The sequence below is a fragment of the Podarcis tiliguerta genome (assembly GCF_965153285.1).
Source record: "Podarcis tiliguerta genome assembly, chromosome: 16".
NCBI classification, from domain to species: Eukaryota; Metazoa; Chordata; class Lepidosauria; order Squamata; family Lacertidae; genus Podarcis; species Podarcis tiliguerta.
Window position 1 is genome coordinate 15,190,544 of NC_139549.1, and position 17,673 is coordinate 15,208,216.

Consider the following 17,673-nt stretch of genomic DNA (forward strand, 5'->3'; position numbering starts at 1 on the left):
GGTCCTATTGAAATCGATGGACTTTAAAATTATTCAGGTTTTATCTTCATTTAAGAGAAGCACTGTTCAGGTGCCCAGCCTAATCAAAATGTGACTGGAAGTGCGCGAACCAACTCCCCCTGCACGCTAGACACAGCCACTCCAACTTTTAAACGTTTTCGGAATGAAAGTCAAGGCGCAACCAGTACAGAGAAGATATTGGGGGTGTGGCTCCCATGCATGCACCCTGCCCCCCTACACACATTAAGCCTCCACCCAGCGACATTTCCCAGTGATTTTTGCAGCAGAGATATGGGCTCTTAATCCTGTTTAATGCCTGTGATGCAGATATGCTGCTAGGGTTTTACGGCTGCAGCTAGGATTAGGGTTAAGATTGCCCTTTTATTCACACGCAATACTAAAAACTAGTTTAGAAAACACAGATTTTTTTTCTAGGCTTTCCCTGTACAGTGGTACTTCAGGTTAAATACTTAATTCATTCCGGAGGTCCGTTCTTAACCTGAAACTGTTCTTAACCTGAAGCACCACTTTAGCTAATGGGGCCTCCTGCTGCCGGAGCACGATTTCTGTTCTCATCCTGAAGCAAAGTTCTTAACCTGAGGTAGTATTTCTCGGTTAGCGGAGTCTGTAACCTGAAGCGTATGTAACCTGAAGTGTATGTAACCTGAGGTACCACTGTAATAAATCCAGCATCTAAAACAAAAACAAAAAAACCCAATTCACCCAACCAAGTTGGCACACCAAGAAGACCTCTGACAAATTCAGCGCCACCACAGCTATACATGCATCATGCTCAACTGGCAAAGTGAAAGCAGCAGTTACTGAGCTACTGTACCAAGACTTGGTTTGCTGCACCTCAAAGCTCCACGAGAAATGGGTCCATTTTCAGCTACAATGCATTTGTGCAGCAGCCGGAATGGGCTCTCTTCTTTAAGGACACTTTGACATCTCTGAACAAGAGGCAGGTTCCGAGTCCTTCGGAGAAGCAACACTGGCTAATCAAAGAAAGAGGTGGGCCACACATTTACGGGCTGCGTCAAGGCATACCTGGGCGAGAAGCTGCTGGGGGAGAAGGCCAGGCGGGGACTGCAATTGGAGAGAGTCCGCTTGGAACGCGGGTTTTCCGGTGTGGTTATCACCCGCTTCTGAGATCCCTGCAAGACAGTAAAGGGTAGAGCAGCTCAGCCTCACAGAGAGCCTTGTTGGAAGCACAGGAGTTAGAACATTGGTCCATGTAGCCTAGTACTGTCTACACTGGCTGGCAGAAGCACTGCAGTGTTTTAGATGGGGGATAATTTACAAGTCTACCTGCTTTCTGTCCTGAATCTCCCATCATCCAGCATCATTGGGTTCTAGTGTTATATGAGAGAGGGAGAAAAACTGGCTCTACACTGTACATCGTTTGTGTTTTCTCACCTTCCTTGCCTTTATTTTTTTTAAAAAAGACTAAACTAAAAACATCTGGACGGCTGTTTTCTGCTCTGATTGGCAGTGGCTCACCAGGATCTCAGACGGAGGTGTCTCCCAGTCCCAGATAAAGAAAATTCAGGACACACAACAGAAGTCCTTTGCACAGCACACAAACTAGGAAATTTGCTCCAGTGAAAGGCAGCAAGGGCCAAAAGAGGGGTATACAAATTATTGAGTCGGTATAGCTCAGGTTGGTAAAGCATGAGACTCTTAATTTCAGGGTTGTGGGTTCAAGCCCCACGTTGGGCAAAAGATTCCTGCACTGCAGAAGTTGATCCCTTCCAACTCTGCAATTTTGTGATTCTATGCAGCTAATCAGTGGCTACTAGTCACAATAGCTAATCCAAGTTCTCCTTCCACAGTCAGAGGCAGTATGTCTTTTGCTACCAATTGTTGGTGCTGTTGCACTCAGGTCCTGCTTGCTATAGATATCCAGTTGGCCACTGTGAGAGAAGTTTGCACCCCATGTTAGCTCTACTCAGAGGACACCCAATGAAATTAATGAGCACAACAAACTTGAGCCCATTAATTTCATTGGGTCTACTCTAAGTAGAAATTAGTTGGATACAGCCCTGGGTGCTGGATTTCTAGATGTGCCCTTGCCTTGCCCCAATAGTGCTCTTATTGATACAAATCAATATAAAATGCAAATACAAATATACCATACAAAAATTGCCCCAGCACAAAAGCAGGTCTCTGCCTGACAGCTTAGAGAGTTGACACAAGCCAGAGAGGATAAACATTGGACTAGATAGATAAATACAGTGGTGCCCCGCAAGACGAATGCCTCGCAAGACGGAAAACCCGCTAGACGAAAGGGTTTTCCGTTTTGGAGGTGCTTCGCAAAACGAATTTGCTATGGGCTTGCTTCGCAAGACGAAAATGTATTGCGAGTTCCTGCGGGGGTTTTCTCCTCCCCCCTTTTTCCCAAGCCGCTAAGCTGCTTAACAGCTGATCGCTAAGCCGCTTATCAGCTGATCCATTAAGCCCGCTAAACCGCTAATAGCCTTTTAGCAGCTAATCCGCTAATCCCTTAAGCCTTTAATAGCCGCTAATAGCCGCTAAACCGCTAATCCACTAATGGGCTTGCTTCGCAAGACGAAAAAAACCGCAAGACGAAGAGACTCGCGGAATGGATTCTTTTCGTCTTGCGAGGCACCACTGTAGTCTGATGTGATTTAAAGGTAGCACAGAGGCAAGGCACCTTCTTTGAATGCAGGAGGTCACAGGTACACGCAGCTTTCTAAGTTGCAATGTTCCTGCATCAGCCTACGTGTGCAAGATGCGTTGTGAGCTCGTTCCTATGCATGTTCTTCAGAACTTACTTCCTTCCACATACTTACTTTTGATGGCGACGTGTAGGTATCGAGAAGGTTTTCTTCCTCCTCCTCTACATCGAGACTAAGAAGAGTCAAGGGAGCCAAACACACACAGAAAATGCACGAGCTAAAATTACATGAGCCATCGTCGCTCACTGGTTGTCCGACCCCCATTGGTCCCACCCAGGAACAGCCAGTGGCAAAGCATGATGGCAGATGTGGTCCACGACCCATGGGGTGCTATTGCACAAGGTGGAGAAGACTACATGGGTGTGGAACATAGGTTATGCTGGTGAAATGCACTTTGCACATGTTTAGATGCTTCTCCTCTTCAGTATTAGTGTGGCTATTTCAAGGCAGAGCACAGAAATCAGTCAAGGGCTGAACCCCATAATAGCAGCCACCACAAAAAGGGAAAATTGCTCCAATTCACCCCATTTTTAAAATTAGATTTTTTCCTCTCACCCAAACATTAGAAGACAACAGTGGGGTAACAGAGATACAAAGCTTGCATTTGATTAGTTTTACCACTAGGGCGGTTTGCTGCCATGTTCAAAAGGGCCTCTCCATTTGAGTCACGCTCAGCTGTTTGGGAGGATACAGTTCTTGGATGCTGTTGACATCTCTGATTTTAGGGTAATGGCTCTCCTTCCTCTTCTGAGGTTTCGTGGCTCGCTTGTGCAGCACCTGAAAGAAGAGCACGAGCAGTCGAAACCCCAGGGAAGCCAACACCTCCCAGCATCACAATACTTTTGGCTTAGCCGGCACCAACAGGGCAGACATGGGCACTGCTATGTGCATCAGTACCTGCTATGGCACCCGTAAATATCAGCAATGAAGAAAAGGCTGCTTGCTCCTCCTGCAAGTCCCATTAAACATGCCCACATTTCATTGGATGACACCCTCCCTTCTGTTCTGAACAGAGAAGAAATGGAAAGAGCATCTCTCTATGAGCAAGCACCTTTTCCCCATGCACCTGGACCTGGCAAATTTCGAACGCTGACCCTGACTCAAGGGACTGGATCCATAGGCTGGCTAGCACTGCTACTGGTCATTCCCCGCCCCCCCCCCCGGCCAGCTTAAGGATCCACTGCTTTTGCCACTGCTTCCTAGCAGATCCTGGCTCCCTTCATCCTTCCTGTGCTGTGATGACTCTTCTTCCTAATCAACCATGGGGCAGTGACAGCATGAGATGGTCCAAGCCTTTTGTAGTCTTACCTGCCTTTCTGCTCTGCAGTAAGGGGGGTGGGTAGGCGAGCAAAGTGGGCAGGGGCGGGTGGGTAGGTGGGGGTGGGTAGGCGAGCAAAGTGGGCAGGGGCGGGTGGGTAGGTGGGGGTGGGTAGGCGAGCAAAGTGGGCAGGGGCGGCAACCTCTAGCAAAACAGTCATAACATGAAACGTTAAAAACAAATTGGCATGAAATGTATCAAAATGTAAGTAAAATCTGCTGTTTTAAAATGAACATACACGGTTCAATTGCATGCAAGATGGCATTCTAAAAGTTTTTAGCCAGTGCCAAAAAACAGTACAGCCCAGGAGACTGCCTAACATCATTAGGCAGGGAGTTCCAGAGGCTAGGGGCTGCTGCCTATGCTCCATATAACGTTATGCTCCACTGAATGCACCATAGCGGAACTGCCTTTATAGTGGATCTACCTCAAATAGGCAAATCAAAACATCTATCTCCCGCAATTCCTTCCAAAAGGTCACTTACTTCATGTTCAAAGATGTGCAGGGACTCTGCCGTAAGCTTAATGAATTGCTTCGTTATAGCAAAAGCAATTATTTCATCTGCAATCTCATTTTCTTTCAACCTGTACAATGTGCAAAGTTCCACCACTACAAGAGAGAAAGAGAGAGAGGAGTTATTAAACAGCGGTAGTTTATCAGTTCCTCAAGGACATCCCTCTAACAGACGGCGAGATCCACCTCAGTGAAGTGCGATGAAAAATTTTCACCATTAGATTTTTCTGCAGAAAACTTTCCAGTTTTTGAAATTGTCTCATGTAATCAATGAACAGAATACACACAATCCAGTCCAAAATGGGCAACAGAAACCATACTAGTGAAATCTAAAATCAAAGTTTTAAAATGTATTTATAACTTTTAGCACCTTTGTTGATTTTCTTAAAATGTAAATAATTGAAGTCTTTTACATTGTATTCCGTTGAAATGTCAAAAAAACAGTTACAAGTATTACAATAAAAATAATTTCCTGGCAAATTTCCTGGATTTGTTTGAATGTAAGATTTAAAGCACATTAACAGTTCAACCCTAATTCCCCTCGTCTGATTCAGAAAGGCAACCCTTCACCATAAGACCCCAGGGCTGGGTTACAACGATGTTAAAGTCAGCCAAAAACAATTTATTAAGGGGCAGCATTTCAAACAGGCAAAGCTCACAGCTACATTCTCCTATAAACAGCAGCTACGAGTCACACTGAGCCTCCACATTCAGGGACAGTCTACCTTTGAAGACCAGGTAGAGGGAACAACCAACCGTTTCCTTTAGACGGATCTTCTGGCTCGATCCAGACAAGTCTCATTTTTAAAACTGCCCATCTCTCTGAATCCGCCTCCCTCTTTTCCCCATATCTTCTTTCCCCACTTTCTCTCCACGCTTCTTCCATCCCCCAGAAATCCCAAGTCCACCGCTCTTCCCGACATAGGCAACCGCCTGCTTATCCCAAATTAAGCCTCCTCCAAATAAAAACCTCAATGAGAACTAGCGCCCTTCCTAGTAAATACCACGCGCCCCCCCCCCCCAATTTATCGCCTTCGCCGTTCTATACGCGGCTCACATTTGTCGGTAAGGGCAGCCCCGTCTTCACCCTCCTCCAAGTCCAGCCCGAAGAGCCTCAGCTCAGCCAACACGTCCTCAACTACCAGCGCCGCCATCGCAGACCTCCTTTCCCGCCACTTTTCTTGGCGGGGTAGGCGGGGAGCGCGCAGCTCTTCGGTTATTTACGGCGCCACTTTCCTCGCCTGCAAGAAGAGGGAAAGAGCAGGAAAGAGCGGGAGGGGGCGGAGCTTCAATTCCTGAATGGGCGCATGCCTGTTCTACATTAATGGGAGGAGGTTGCAGAGGAGCATAGAGATGTGTCGTTGCCGCTGCTGTTGCTTGAAACTCCTAGAGTGGCTAAGAACGCCGGGATACCCTTCTACGCTTTGCGGAGTGAAAAAAGGACGGCTGCTTTATAAAGAAGGGTTCTTTTGCATGGCTTTGATTGGCCTGCGCCGTGTAATTCCCTCCCTCGCCCCGCCCCTTCTGCGCCAGGATAAACAGATCTCCTGCTCTTTATAAACGCAAGTATTTTTATTCCCCGCCAAATTAAATAACAGGTCATCATCGGTATCATTCTGATACCTCCCATTACTTTGAGATGGTAAAGCCTTCTCTGTCTTTAATGCTATATTTTGACTTAATCAATTAATGAATGGTGGCTGATGAGGGACGTTGCCGATTGGGCTGAGGCTGTGAGTGTGGTCCACAACAACCCTGAAATGTAGTACGGTGGGATTAGTGGTGCAGTTGGGTAATTAAGAATCTTGTCCTTAATGGACTTCTAGACTGCGGAGAGTGCTATTTAGATGGTCATGTGTATTATTTCATTTACTTCTGAATGAGGTGAATTGCCCACTCTCCTTTTTGGAGCCCTCCTGCTCAGTCTGTTATGGGGGCCGTGGACCTCTTTCCCAAAGTCTGACCTGCATGGCACCACAGGGCTTTATTTTTGACACAGTGTTTCTTCTTAAAGTGTTTGGGTACAACAATTCCAACACATCACACACTTTTTGTTGGTTAGGAAAGTGTTGAGGGAGATGCACTAAAAAGTTTGGGCTAAAGCTGTATAGTCTCCACCCCAAACAAATCAATAAAGAGTGCGGGTCATATAACCTTTCTGCAGGTTTTTAAATCTAATTTGATGTCTGCGTTTACAAACAAAAAAGTTCTTGAGTCTCACACGGGGGAAGCTCCCAGCTAAGGAACATTTCAATGAACAAGTGAATCCCACAAATTAAGTGGAGTATAAAGAAGTCATTTAATTTTGGATTAACTGAATCTTACACCAGACTTTCCCATCATCATCATTACATTTATATCCCACCAGAGGGGGTGGTCCCAAGCTTTCACTCAAAAATCTAACTGTGCCCACAGTTCTAAAAAAGTTGGCGATCCCTGAACTACGTAAGTATCAGCCTCCCGTTTCTCCAGTCTTCTCTCAAAGGAAGATGCTTGGTTTTAATGCTACCCTTTTCCAGTTCTTGAGTCACTTTTTCCAGAAATGTGTGGTTTGTCAAGGGCTTCTTTCTCAGAGAGAGAGAGAGAGAGAGAGAGAGAGAGAGAGCGCTATTGCTGTGCTAAACAGATTCTTTGAAAAGAGATCTCTCTGCTTGCTGGAGGCAAATTTCTTCTACTGTTTCCATCGAGGATACATTTCTAGACCTAAAGGAACACAAACACCAGAATACTGATTAGCGCCATGATAATTTTCATGCTATGGACAGTGTGCTATTAATTAATTCATTAATTAATTATCTGTCCTTCACCACAACAGCAGGTTACTGAAACCACCCTACTGTATAAAGGTGAAATTTGCATCCATTGCTCTGCTCACTTTTTCCTTTGGCCTTGCCAACTGCTGACAGGTGCCCCCCCCCCAAAAAAAATAGGTTGATCATAGAAGAATGTGGTGCTCAAACTGAAAATGGTCTCCCCCTCCTCCATACATGCTAAATAGCATGAAAATACTCTTTGGGTCAGAGTCTCATCCTAATCGTTTTTCAACTCCTATTAGGGATGGGAAAGAAAACTTACCTGCGTTCCATCTCTGCGATGGTTTCCAGGAGGGGTAAATGTCTCGTCTCCATCAGGAAGCAGGCAGAGACCCCCGCAAGGAGGGGAGCAGCTCCAAATATAATTGGTGGCAGGACAGGAAAGGAATCCCTAAGCACGTAGACCAGGGGCGCAACCATGGCTCCGAGACGAGCTTGCATGGACACAAATCCCATGCCTGTTTGCCTGGCAAGAAGAAACGCTGGTGTTTATAAGACTCTAAACACCAGCTGCTTGAACCCTGTGGCTGTTTATCTGGCAGAAATCATAGAATCATAGAGTTGGAAGAGACCACAAGGGCCATCGAGTCCAACCCCCTGCCAAGCAGGAAACACCATCAGAGCACTCCTGACATATGGTTGTCAAGCCTCTGCTTAAAGACCTCCAAAGAAGGAGACTCCACCACACTCCTTGGCAGCAAATCATCCCTGACCACTGGTTCTGCAGATGATGGGAGTTGTAGTCCAAAAACAGCTGGAGACCCAAGTTTGGGAAACCCTGGTTTAGATGATACTAACTGCTCACCTGATCTCTGTTGGGTAGAGCTCCCCAGAATACAGATATGCACCAATAAAGGAACTGGCGAGGCACCCTTTCCCTAGTGCTGCCTGCACTGTACGCAACGTTTGCAGTTCTGCAGGAAGGAGAAATATATAGAATGAACGAAACCTTGTTGTTTACAGCCATAGGCCGTCACAATATAAATACAACAGTCCTTTTGACCTATCGAACAGGCACTCACACACACACACCCCTCATGTACTCACACAAAAGAAAACAGAAAAATAATACTCCCCCCCCCACCAGTGTAAATCACATATTGCTCCTTTACAACAAACTATAAAGCTATTAAAATTCATTCGGCTAGTCCTGTTCAGAGCAGACCCACTAATGTTAGTGAACCTGACTACCTTAGCGGCATTCATTTCAGTAGGTCTGCTCTGAGTAAAACTAGCACTGGAAGGACACACAACCACCTCCCTTTGCCTGGCTGGGATGTGACCTTGGGCTCTGATAATGCTTCTTATTTTCCTGGATGGAGAGAGAGGTGTGTGGTTGAAGAAGCTAGCAAACCTACTGTACAAGGGCAAATTTCTCAGTGACTGCTCCAACCACTTTGGGCTCTGGCCCTGTCCATCACTAGTACAGTGGTGCCCCGCAAGACGAATGCCTCGCAAGACGGAAAACCCGCTAGACGAAAGGGTTTTCCGTTTTGGAGGTGCTTCGCAGGACGAATTTCTCTATGGGCTTGCTTCGCAAGACGAAAATGTCTTGCGATTCCTGGGGGGTTTTTTTTCGCTCCCCACCCCCTTTTTCTAAGGCACTAAGCTGCTAATAGCCTTTTAGCAGCTAATCCGCTAATCCCTTAAGCCTTTAATAGCCGCTAATAGCCGCTAAACCGCTAATAGCGCTAATCCGCTAATGGGCTTGCTTTGCAAGACGAAAAAACCGCAAGACGAAGAGACTCACGGAACGGAATCTTTTCGTCTTGCGAGGCACCACTGTATATAGCTCCACAAGAGGATGCTCAGAAGAGACTGTGTTCCTACGTCTGAAAATGTTTCTGTACCCCTGAGCTAGATGGACCAATGGCCTGGGCTCAGTCTGAGGAATCTTCCTATCTTACTACAGTATATGCTGCCTTTCCTCCAAGGAACTCAATTAAAGCCCCCCACCCCCACCCATTTTAACTTCACAATAGCCATGTCGGGTAGGTTAGATTGAGGGTGTGTAGCCTGAGGTCACACAGTAAGCGAGAGGGGTGGTCTAGGACTGAAAAGAGCTTGGTTCCCCCTTCAGCCGCGGTGCACCCTGGGAGTCTGTGGGCATATTTGCCACCCTGAGAGACTACTCTGGGCACCACAAGCACACCCACACACCCACAAACAAGCAGACACTGCAACCTGTTTTATAGGCTACCATGGAAGGGTCTTTCAAGCCTAATTTCAGCAGGGGGCAGGGACCCTATGGGACCAAGGAAGAGCTCTACAGATGCATGTGTGCCTAATGAAACTGGGTTGGCGGCCCCTGCTCAAGCCGCAACACTGCATGGCTGATACCAAGGGTGACAGCAGTACAGCTCACAGGTTGATAGGATGGACTGAGCACAATATTCATGCAAAAACAGATTAGACAAATTCCTGGAGGCTATCGGTGGCTACTAGCCATAGCTGTGTTTTACCTCCAGCGTTGGAGGCTGTGTGCATCAGAATGTGGATCACATGTAGAAGAGAAAAAGAGTTTGGATTTGATATCCGCTTTATCACTACCCGAAGGAGTCTCAAAGCAGCTAACAATCTTCTTTCCCTTCCTCTCCCACAACAAACACTCTGTGAGGTGAGTGAGGCTGAAAGACTTCAGAGAAGTGTGACTAATCCAAGGTCACCCAGCAGTTGCATGTGGAGGAGCGGGGAATTTAACCTGGTTCACCAGATTACGAGTCTACCACTCTTAACGACTACACCACACTGGCTCTCGGTGAGGTTTTGCTACTTTGGGGCTTCCCTTAGGCATCTGGTTGGCTACTGTGAGAACAGGAGGTTGGCTTTGATAAGCCACTGGCCTGACCCAGCAGCCAGACTCTTTCTGATGTTTTGATGAGAACTCATAGCATGGAACATCAGTGACCCAAGCAGATGCAGGTCAAAAACCCATAAAGCAACTTGCCGTCTGGCACAAACATGTTGACAAACACCAGGAGCCCAGCAAGGGATAGGAAGCCGGCCATGGTAAGGCGGCGCCCGATGAAGACCATGGCAAGGGTGGACAGCAGCACAACGGGAAGGTCGATTGCCCCAAACAACACCTGCACCACAAAGATGTTCAGGCCAAATTTTTGCACGTCCATCGCCAAGCCGTAATAAGAAAAGGAACTGGAAAACCTAGGAAGAGTGGGAAGCAAGCCTGAGTTGCAAATTTAAAGGCTGGATTTCTGCAATGATGAATAATAACTTCTTCTTCTTCCTCTTCTTCTTCTTCTTCTTCTTCTTCTTCTTCTTCTTCTTCTTCTTCTTTATATCCCACCCATCTGGCTGGGTGTCGGCAATGTATATTATGCACAAACTATTATCATTACTACTGCTACTAATGAGTGATCATTGCTGCTGCTGCTACAACTCCACTTAAAAAGCACCTAAGCTGTTCTAAATGTGGCCCTTTAAAAAACAACAACTCCACAGCCTCTGCCTGCTTATTACAATGTAATAGGCACAATACAAAATTACTATGATTAGTAGTATTTAACGCATAAACCACCTCATATGTTCTTGAGTTGCCATCATACTTCCGTGTTCTGAGAAGAGGCTCAAAGCATAAGAGGAAAGAAAGGGCAATCCTTGACTTGTCTCCCCTATTCAATTACCGTTTCCCTCTTCAGATAAAAACAACAGAGGTCCTCTTGCACTCACCAAACAACCATGAGGCAGCAGGTGACCCTCCGCAAGACTGGACTGCGAAACAGGTCGAAGACAGTGCGCCGGGATTTCAGACTTGCAGCTTCCATCTGCATGTGGGAATGCAATACCTGTGCAAGAGAAGGGGAAATGAGTAGAAGGAATGTGGCAGGCTTGGGGAGGGGCCTTAATCCAGAAGAAAGAGTGCAGATTGAGGTTTGGTGGTCTCAAGTTGAACCCCAGCATACCTGTCACCTTCTGTCCTAGCCTAATACTACTACAATAATAACAACAACAACACCCTGTCCATCTGGCTGGGTTTTCCCAGCCACTCTGGGCAGCTTCCAGCAAAATATAAAAACATAATGAAATGTCAGACATTAAGAACTTCCCTCTAAGCAATGCCAGGCCTCCATTTTAATTTCCCAGAATGCTCTGGCTTGTGACCCTCTGTGGCACTGTGGGGGGAAATAGCTAAACCCAGCTGTCTAGAGCCTCTACGGCTCCCTCTTGCCCAGGGGGCGTTGCTAAGGGTCGGTCTATGAGAAGTGAGCCTCAGTTTGCTACACTCGCACAGTGGCGTAGCGTGGGTTGTCAGCACCCAGGGCAAGGCAAGTAATTTGCGCCCCCCCCCCCGCTGCACTGTCCCTCCCCCAGATAGTCCCTCGCTCTCTCTCCGCACTGCACCGCACGCCTGGCACCCTCCCCTCCACAGTGGGCGGCGACCCGGCGGCTCGGATCGGATTCCCACAGCCAGCACTGCAGTGAGAGAGAGTGAGTGAGCCAGGTAGGGGCAGAGAGCTGCGAGTGCGAGCGCCCCCCCCCCAGATGTTGCGCCCGGTGCGGCCGGCCCCCCTGCACCCCCCACGCTACACCACTGCACTGGCAACTGCCACTTTACATCAAATTACACTGATTATATAAAACACCTGAGTCACCCTTCAGGGAAAGCCCTCTGAAAAAGATACGTTTTCAACATCTGCCTTAAAGCAAAAATACCAGGTGCCTGTTGCTGGGACCTTCCCCTGAGTTGGACCCCTGCAACTCTCCAATCTGCCCCCACTCTTCCTCATTTGACCAGCCTCTCCACAAAGTCTTCATGGGACTTGTGGCACCTAGGGCTTTAAATACTAACAGCAAAACTATTATTACATTATTATATCATATTTGCTAATCTCCTATTATAGAAATTATTATTATTACAAAAAAAACCAAAGCATTGGTCGATCTCATGGCTAACCTCTTTGTTAATTTTCTCCCCCTCCTTGCTTTTGCTGTTTATTGCTGCAACTTTCCTCAGGTTCTGGACTGCTACCTGTGCCTTGTTATGAAGCAGGAGCCAGCGTGGTGATTCTGGAAGTTTCCTGACAAGAGATAGATGTTATTAACAAGGGGGATGATTAAAAGAAAAAGAAAAAATGTTTGTGTAATGGAGTGTTGTTCACATTTCTAGCCACTCCGTTCCATCCTTTTCCTAGGTGAAACATCTATTTCCTCTCTTCCAAAATGCACTCTGCATTCCATGGCCTCACTGGCCTGTTTTGGTGGTTCTCCCCCTGCTTCCCAGCACACATACATACACACACTGTATTCTTTGTTTTGTTTTTCTGCTGTCATAAGAGAATCAGGGTCAGACAGGGGAATAAAGGAAGAAGAAGAAGAGTTTGGATTTGATATCCCGCCTTTCACTCCCTTTAAGGAGTCTCAAAGCGGCTAACATTCTCCTTTCCCTTCCTCCCCCACAACAAACACTCTGTGAGGTGAGTGGGGCTGAGAGACTTCAGAGAAGTGTGACTGGCCCAAGGTCACCCAGCAGCTGCATGTGGAGGAGCAGAGACGCGAACCCGGTTCACCAGATTACGAGTCCACTGCTCTTAACCACTACACCACACTGGCTCTCCCAGTGTGGAAAAATGATCCTAATGATATAATCCTACCCCAAAGTCCCACAACAATAATAAACTGTGCCTTAAAGAACGCATTGTTGGGAATATGCCATCTTACTGTGTCTTTTCACGTATCATTGAATGTAATATAATGTGTGCCTTTTTAATGCATCATCTTAACGTAACGTGCCTGTTGCCATTCCCGTGTACCTCTTTCTCCATGAAGCTATCCTTTTAAAATGTATTCGTGGATGTATCTTTAATGAAATGCCATACTATGCTGTACTTTTCTGAATGTATCCAAAATGTAGTTTTTAAAGAATGTAACAATCTAAATATTTCAAAATGTATATACTTGACTCCATATTGTATCCAAAAGGCTGCCAAAACTCAATCCACCACACCGCCTCCTACTGGGTCTGCAAACCATACCATTAATACACACAGATATGAGCTCAAAATAAAGCAGTCTTATTTTCCAAAAAGTATGCAAACATCAGGCTATCACACCCGAATTGATAGCAATGCAGAATAGGATTTCACATTAACATTTAAGTCATTTCCTGAGCATCTTCTCAAACATCCACCCTCACATCTGCATGCTGTTTATCAGCAGTTGCGGAGGTTTTCCTGTAGATAAAGGAAAAGCCATTTTACTGCCAACCAAGTCTGTTGACACATCCTCCTAGGTGTGGATGGTGCCATTTTCTCTACATAAGGCACAGCACACACTGCCTGAACATCAGACATGGCAGCCATAGGGTCTTGGCCTAACACAAAATGGCTGCCACATCTACAAGAGTGGAAAAGAGAGACACACCGAAGCCATACCACAGTCGTATTTGGCGCTATCACCCCCTACCATGAACAGACAAAAATGATGAAAAATGGTGCCGAGACGGAGAGTTGGAGCCAGCGCCAGTTTCTGACTCCGTATGCAACTCCTGCCAAGACGATCTGCCCAAAGGTGACAAAATAACCTAAGAGGGCACCTGCCACTGTCCGGCCCTTGTTGGGCATCCACTCCAGAACTAGGAGAGAAGCAAGAGAAACTGTTAAAAGGACTTGCAGTAAAAACCAGGATGAACAATTTTTTAAATGGGCAACACATCACATGCAACCGTTTGGCTTCCATGCAGAAAACCCCAGGCACCATAGACTGACTGCTGATATAAAGCTGAAAGGACATTCATATTTATAGTGCCTTGTATGAGGCTTATCCACACTTCTCTACACATTCCAAGCATAGGCCTAGTGGCGCAGCAAGGTCAGGTGGTACCCAGTGTGGAAAATTTATTGTCAGCCCCCCCCCACACACATTGAAATCTAGTTGGTCTCCCCAGAAGACGGCGATCTACTCACAGTATAAAAAGACTGCCTGTGATCTACCCATTGTCATTGCCAAGAGTTGTTGAGCTTTCCCTGCAAAATCCACTCTTTAAAGTTGAATTGGAGCAAACCAAACTACTTACTCAAGGACAGAGAATTTAGCATGATTCCTGAAAACGTCATGCCAGCCAGGAAGCGGAAGGCGCAGTAGCTGCTGAAGCTGGGCAGGAATGCTGTGATGGTGCCAGCGATGGCGATTTGCAGATATGACCAGATCAGAGGTTTGCGCCGGCCAAACCTGAGTCCCCACCCCCAAAAAAGGAGAAGTAGGATGCATGAATTAATATATTGGCTGGTGGTGAGTTATGGGGACAGGCTCTAGCTGGGTCTTCGTTTCCTTGGGCCTCCAGCTGTTTTTGGACTACAATCCCCATCCCCTCATCCGGAGACTTCAGGTCAAACCTGGAGGTCTGGCAACCCTACTCTCCTAACACTCATCGCAACAACCACCCACCTGTCCGATAAGACTCCAAACACACCAGCCCCAACCAGCACACCAGCCATGTAGAGTGACTGGGCTACATCTCTCAGGTTCTGTAAGTCACACACCAAATTCCACTGGAAGGGAGAGAGAGGATAACTGTGTAAATTTTCTCTCTGTGGCTGCAATACACACACAAACATTTGACTTAGCATCATGTGAGTCTTATTCCTTTAATCTTCCTTCTGCAAAGGAATAATCAATGCTAGCTGCATAAAATCTGTATTTTTAAAGATTGATATCTTTTAATATTAAAAACTCAAAGCACAAGGCTGCATGCATGCCATCTTGTACCTATTCATTCCACAATACAGTATAACAAACTCCATTTTAAAATAAATCAGTTATCTTCCTGATGACCCTTCTCAACAGCCATGTGTTAATTTCACCATCCAAACCACATCCCAAGCTATCCATTGCAAAACAGAGACTGTGTAGGTTAGAGTAATGGAGCAGGATCTGGGAGACCAGGGTTCAAATCCTGACTCCATCCAATATCACTCAGCATAATTTACCCCACAGGATTATTGTGGGAATTAAACAGAGCAGAGAATTCTGACCAGTTGCCATCTCTCAGCCTAACCTACCTCACAGGGTTGTTGTGAAGATAAAACGGGACCCCCATTGCCTTGAGCCCCTTTGAGGAAAAGCAGAATGCGAACATAACAAACGCATTAGAAACAAGAGGCCCTTTCCAGATCTTATTGTAAAATGGCAGGGTTTACCGTAAATAGCCAAAAGGTACTACTGCAGGGTCTAATACTAATTCTTCCCCATTTAGACATAATCTTAATATGATAAGGTAAGGTAAAGGTACCCCTGCCCGTACGGGCCAGTCTTGACAGACACTAGGGTTGTGCGCCCATCTCACTCAAGAGGCCGGGGGCCAGCGCTGTCCGGAAACACTTCCGGGTCACATGGCCAGCGTGACAAAGCCGCATCTGGCGAGCCAGCGCAGCACACGGAAACGCCGTTTACCTTCCCAACAGTAAGCGGTCCCTATTTATCTACTTGCACCCGGGGGTGCTTTCGAACTGCTAGGTTGGCAGGCACTGGGACCGAGCAACGGGAGCGCACCCCGCCGTAGGGATTTGAACCGCCGACCTTTTGATCGGCAAGCCCTAGGTGCTGAGGCTTTTACCCACAGTGCCACCCGCGTCCCTCTTAATATGATAAATACTGTATATTCTCTTTTAAAAATTAAATCTAAGCCAAACAACCCCAAACGAGTTACTTCACTTGTTATTGGAATGTTTAATTTATATCCCTGCCACTCTGTGTTTTAAAACTGCCTTCCCATCTTTCATTTCTTGTTGATGATGAAGAAAGCTCACCTCCGTCACAATGGTAGACTCGAACACACTCACATCATAGACCCATCCACCTGTGCAGAGTTCGGTGTGCACCTGTGTGGGAGAGTCCCCAACCTCCACAGTCGCATTTGGGCTCAATAGACGCCACCAACTCATGGCAAACTGGAGACACTTCTCCGGCTTCCAATTCTGGTCTATGGGAACAGGTGCCTTCAGCAAGACCCCTTCTGCTGTGCTTTGGGTGTAGCTAGAGGGCAAGGTCTGGTTGGTGGGCAGCACAGGCTTGCAATGGTGGTCTGGAATGGCAGCAGTGAAGTTCTGCAGGAAGTTGTGGCAACCAATGAGGCAGACGGAGATCAGCAAGAAGGTGATTTGCAAGAGCTGGAAGCGGCCAACTCCTCCGATAGACTCCAAGACATCATTGAATGCCATAACAAAAGTTGAGGATCACTGTGCAATTGGATACAACAGGCGAAGTTACCTACTTTTCTGGATTTCTCTCCACATAGGCCAACTTATGGGAAAGCCCTTTGGAGTCAAAGCTTACCCAAGACAAGCAGTTAGCTGTTTTGAAGTTTCCAAGCAGTTTTGAACGCTAAAGCCTTGTAATTGAATCTGAAACAAAACAATAATCTCAATATTTAAAAAACCCAACCTATTATTTTTTTCCCAGAAATCTAAACACTGAATAACCCAACAACTCCCGCTTGTTTTTTCAGACAGAGGAAAACAACCTGCCACTTCTAGTGGTCATTTTAGTCTCCCCTCCCATTACTATTTCTTGCATATTCATCCAGATATGCCTGCACAAAGCTTGTGTTAAGGTCCAATAAGATCCTGTCTTTATCAAGTTCTGATTTTGTTCTGATTTGATTGCAGGGAGGTTCTATTTGTGCAGAAGTTATATGTCTTTTTCTGAATTCCACACTTTTTAGTGTATTTTCCCATCAGATTCCTAACTCCCCTTCCCAAAAATTGTTGTTTATTAAAAAAATTTATCCACTTGAGTTGCATAAACTAAGGGCTCATTCACACTTTTGCTTGCTCTGTATTTTGATGGGATTTTATGCCACTAAATTCCCCAGGTGTATGAGAGCTCCTTTTGTTGTTCCATGGCTATGCCTTTGGAAAATCTGATCTTACCCACTGAATCAGAAGCTTGCTAAGCAAAATCTCTCTTTGGATTTTCCGTACATCTGATAAGATCCAATTCAGCAAGAAAGAGTGGATTTTTGCCGCAGAACAAGGAGAAAAGCTTTCAGATCCAAGGGAATTAATCGGTGCACGATATGATCAAAATTTCCCTTCTGGGCAGGTAAAAGCAGTGCTGGTATAGGGGGCAACTGGGGGAAAAAAAGACTTACCAGGCAAAGATGGGACAGGCTTTCTAATAAGAAAGAGGCTTTCTGGATTGCAGGAATCCTTTAATTCATCCCTGTGATGCCCTAAGATGCAACAGATTTTGAGGGAGCTTGAAGAAATTGCAGCATCCCAAATTGCAAAAGAGGCCTGAATCTGTTTATTGTGTGTTGACTGACTATATATGCATCTACACACACACACAATGTCTACGCACAAAAACATCCAC

General features: G+C 46.2%; 2 protein-coding genes across 6 annotated transcripts in view; both read right to left on the reverse strand.

The window, feature by feature from the left end:
• POLA2 (DNA polymerase alpha 2, accessory subunit) overlaps positions 1 to 5,806 on the reverse strand; it is a 31,145-nt gene extending 25,339 nt beyond the window's left edge. The window contains exons 1-5 of the mRNA XM_083417072.1: positions 5,589 to 5,806; positions 4,503 to 4,627; positions 3,391 to 3,476; positions 2,814 to 2,871; positions 1,048 to 1,154 (exon numbers count right to left, since the gene is read on the reverse strand). Coding sequence (XP_083273198.1) covers positions 1,048 to 1,154; positions 2,814 to 2,871; positions 3,391 to 3,476; positions 4,503 to 4,627; positions 5,589 to 5,685 — 473 coding nt within the window. The 5' untranslated portion in view covers positions 5,686 to 5,806. The remainder of the gene's footprint in view (positions 1 to 1,047; positions 1,155 to 2,813; positions 2,872 to 3,390; positions 3,477 to 4,502; positions 4,628 to 5,588) is intronic.
• A 1,007-nt stretch (positions 5,807 to 6,813) lies between these two features.
• Positions 6,814 to 16,986, reverse strand: LOC310666369 (solute carrier family 22 member 20-like). Of its 5 annotated transcripts, XM_083417077.1 has the most exons (11): positions 16,633 to 16,984; positions 16,107 to 16,535; positions 14,746 to 14,849; positions 14,375 to 14,529; positions 13,765 to 13,933; positions 12,257 to 12,380; positions 11,032 to 11,147; positions 10,292 to 10,506; positions 8,150 to 8,258; positions 7,607 to 7,810; positions 6,814 to 7,234 (listed from the first exon to the last, which is right to left on the reverse strand). In XM_083417077.1, the coding sequence occupies exons 2-11, from the start codon at positions 16,515 to 16,517 to the stop codon at positions 7,150 to 7,152; spliced, it is 1,692 nt and encodes a 563-aa protein (XP_083273203.1). In that variant the 5' UTR covers positions 16,518 to 16,535; positions 16,633 to 16,984; the 3' UTR covers positions 6,814 to 7,149. The 5 variants fall into 5 exon arrangements, 4 of the variants coding, with proteins under 4 accessions (XP_083273203.1, XP_083273202.1, XP_083273205.1 ...); XM_083417076.1 differs by having other exon boundaries at positions 16,107 to 16,984; XM_083417079.1 differs by lacking the exons at positions 16,107 to 16,535; positions 16,633 to 16,984 and adding an exon at positions 15,392 to 15,539 and having other exon boundaries at positions 14,746 to 14,886.
• Between the last annotated feature and the right edge of the window lie 687 nt (positions 16,987 to 17,673).

What these genes read in the sequence shown, in the direction of transcription:
- LOC310666369 (XM_083417077.1), bottom strand. Translation starts at nt 16,517, where the DNA reads ATGGCATTCAATGATGTCTTGGAGTCTATCGGAGGAGTTGGCCGCTTC. An exon ending in TGCTGCCTCATGGTTGTTTG is followed by an intron (nt 10,507 to 11,031) that starts GTGAGTGCAAGA and finishes CACTCTTCCTAG; the next exon opens with GTTTTCCAGTTCCTTTTCTT. An exon ending in CAACATGTTTGTGCCAGACG is followed by an intron (nt 8,259 to 10,291) that starts GCAAGTTGCTTT and finishes TCCTTCCTGCAG; the next exon opens with AACTGCAAACGTTGCGTACA.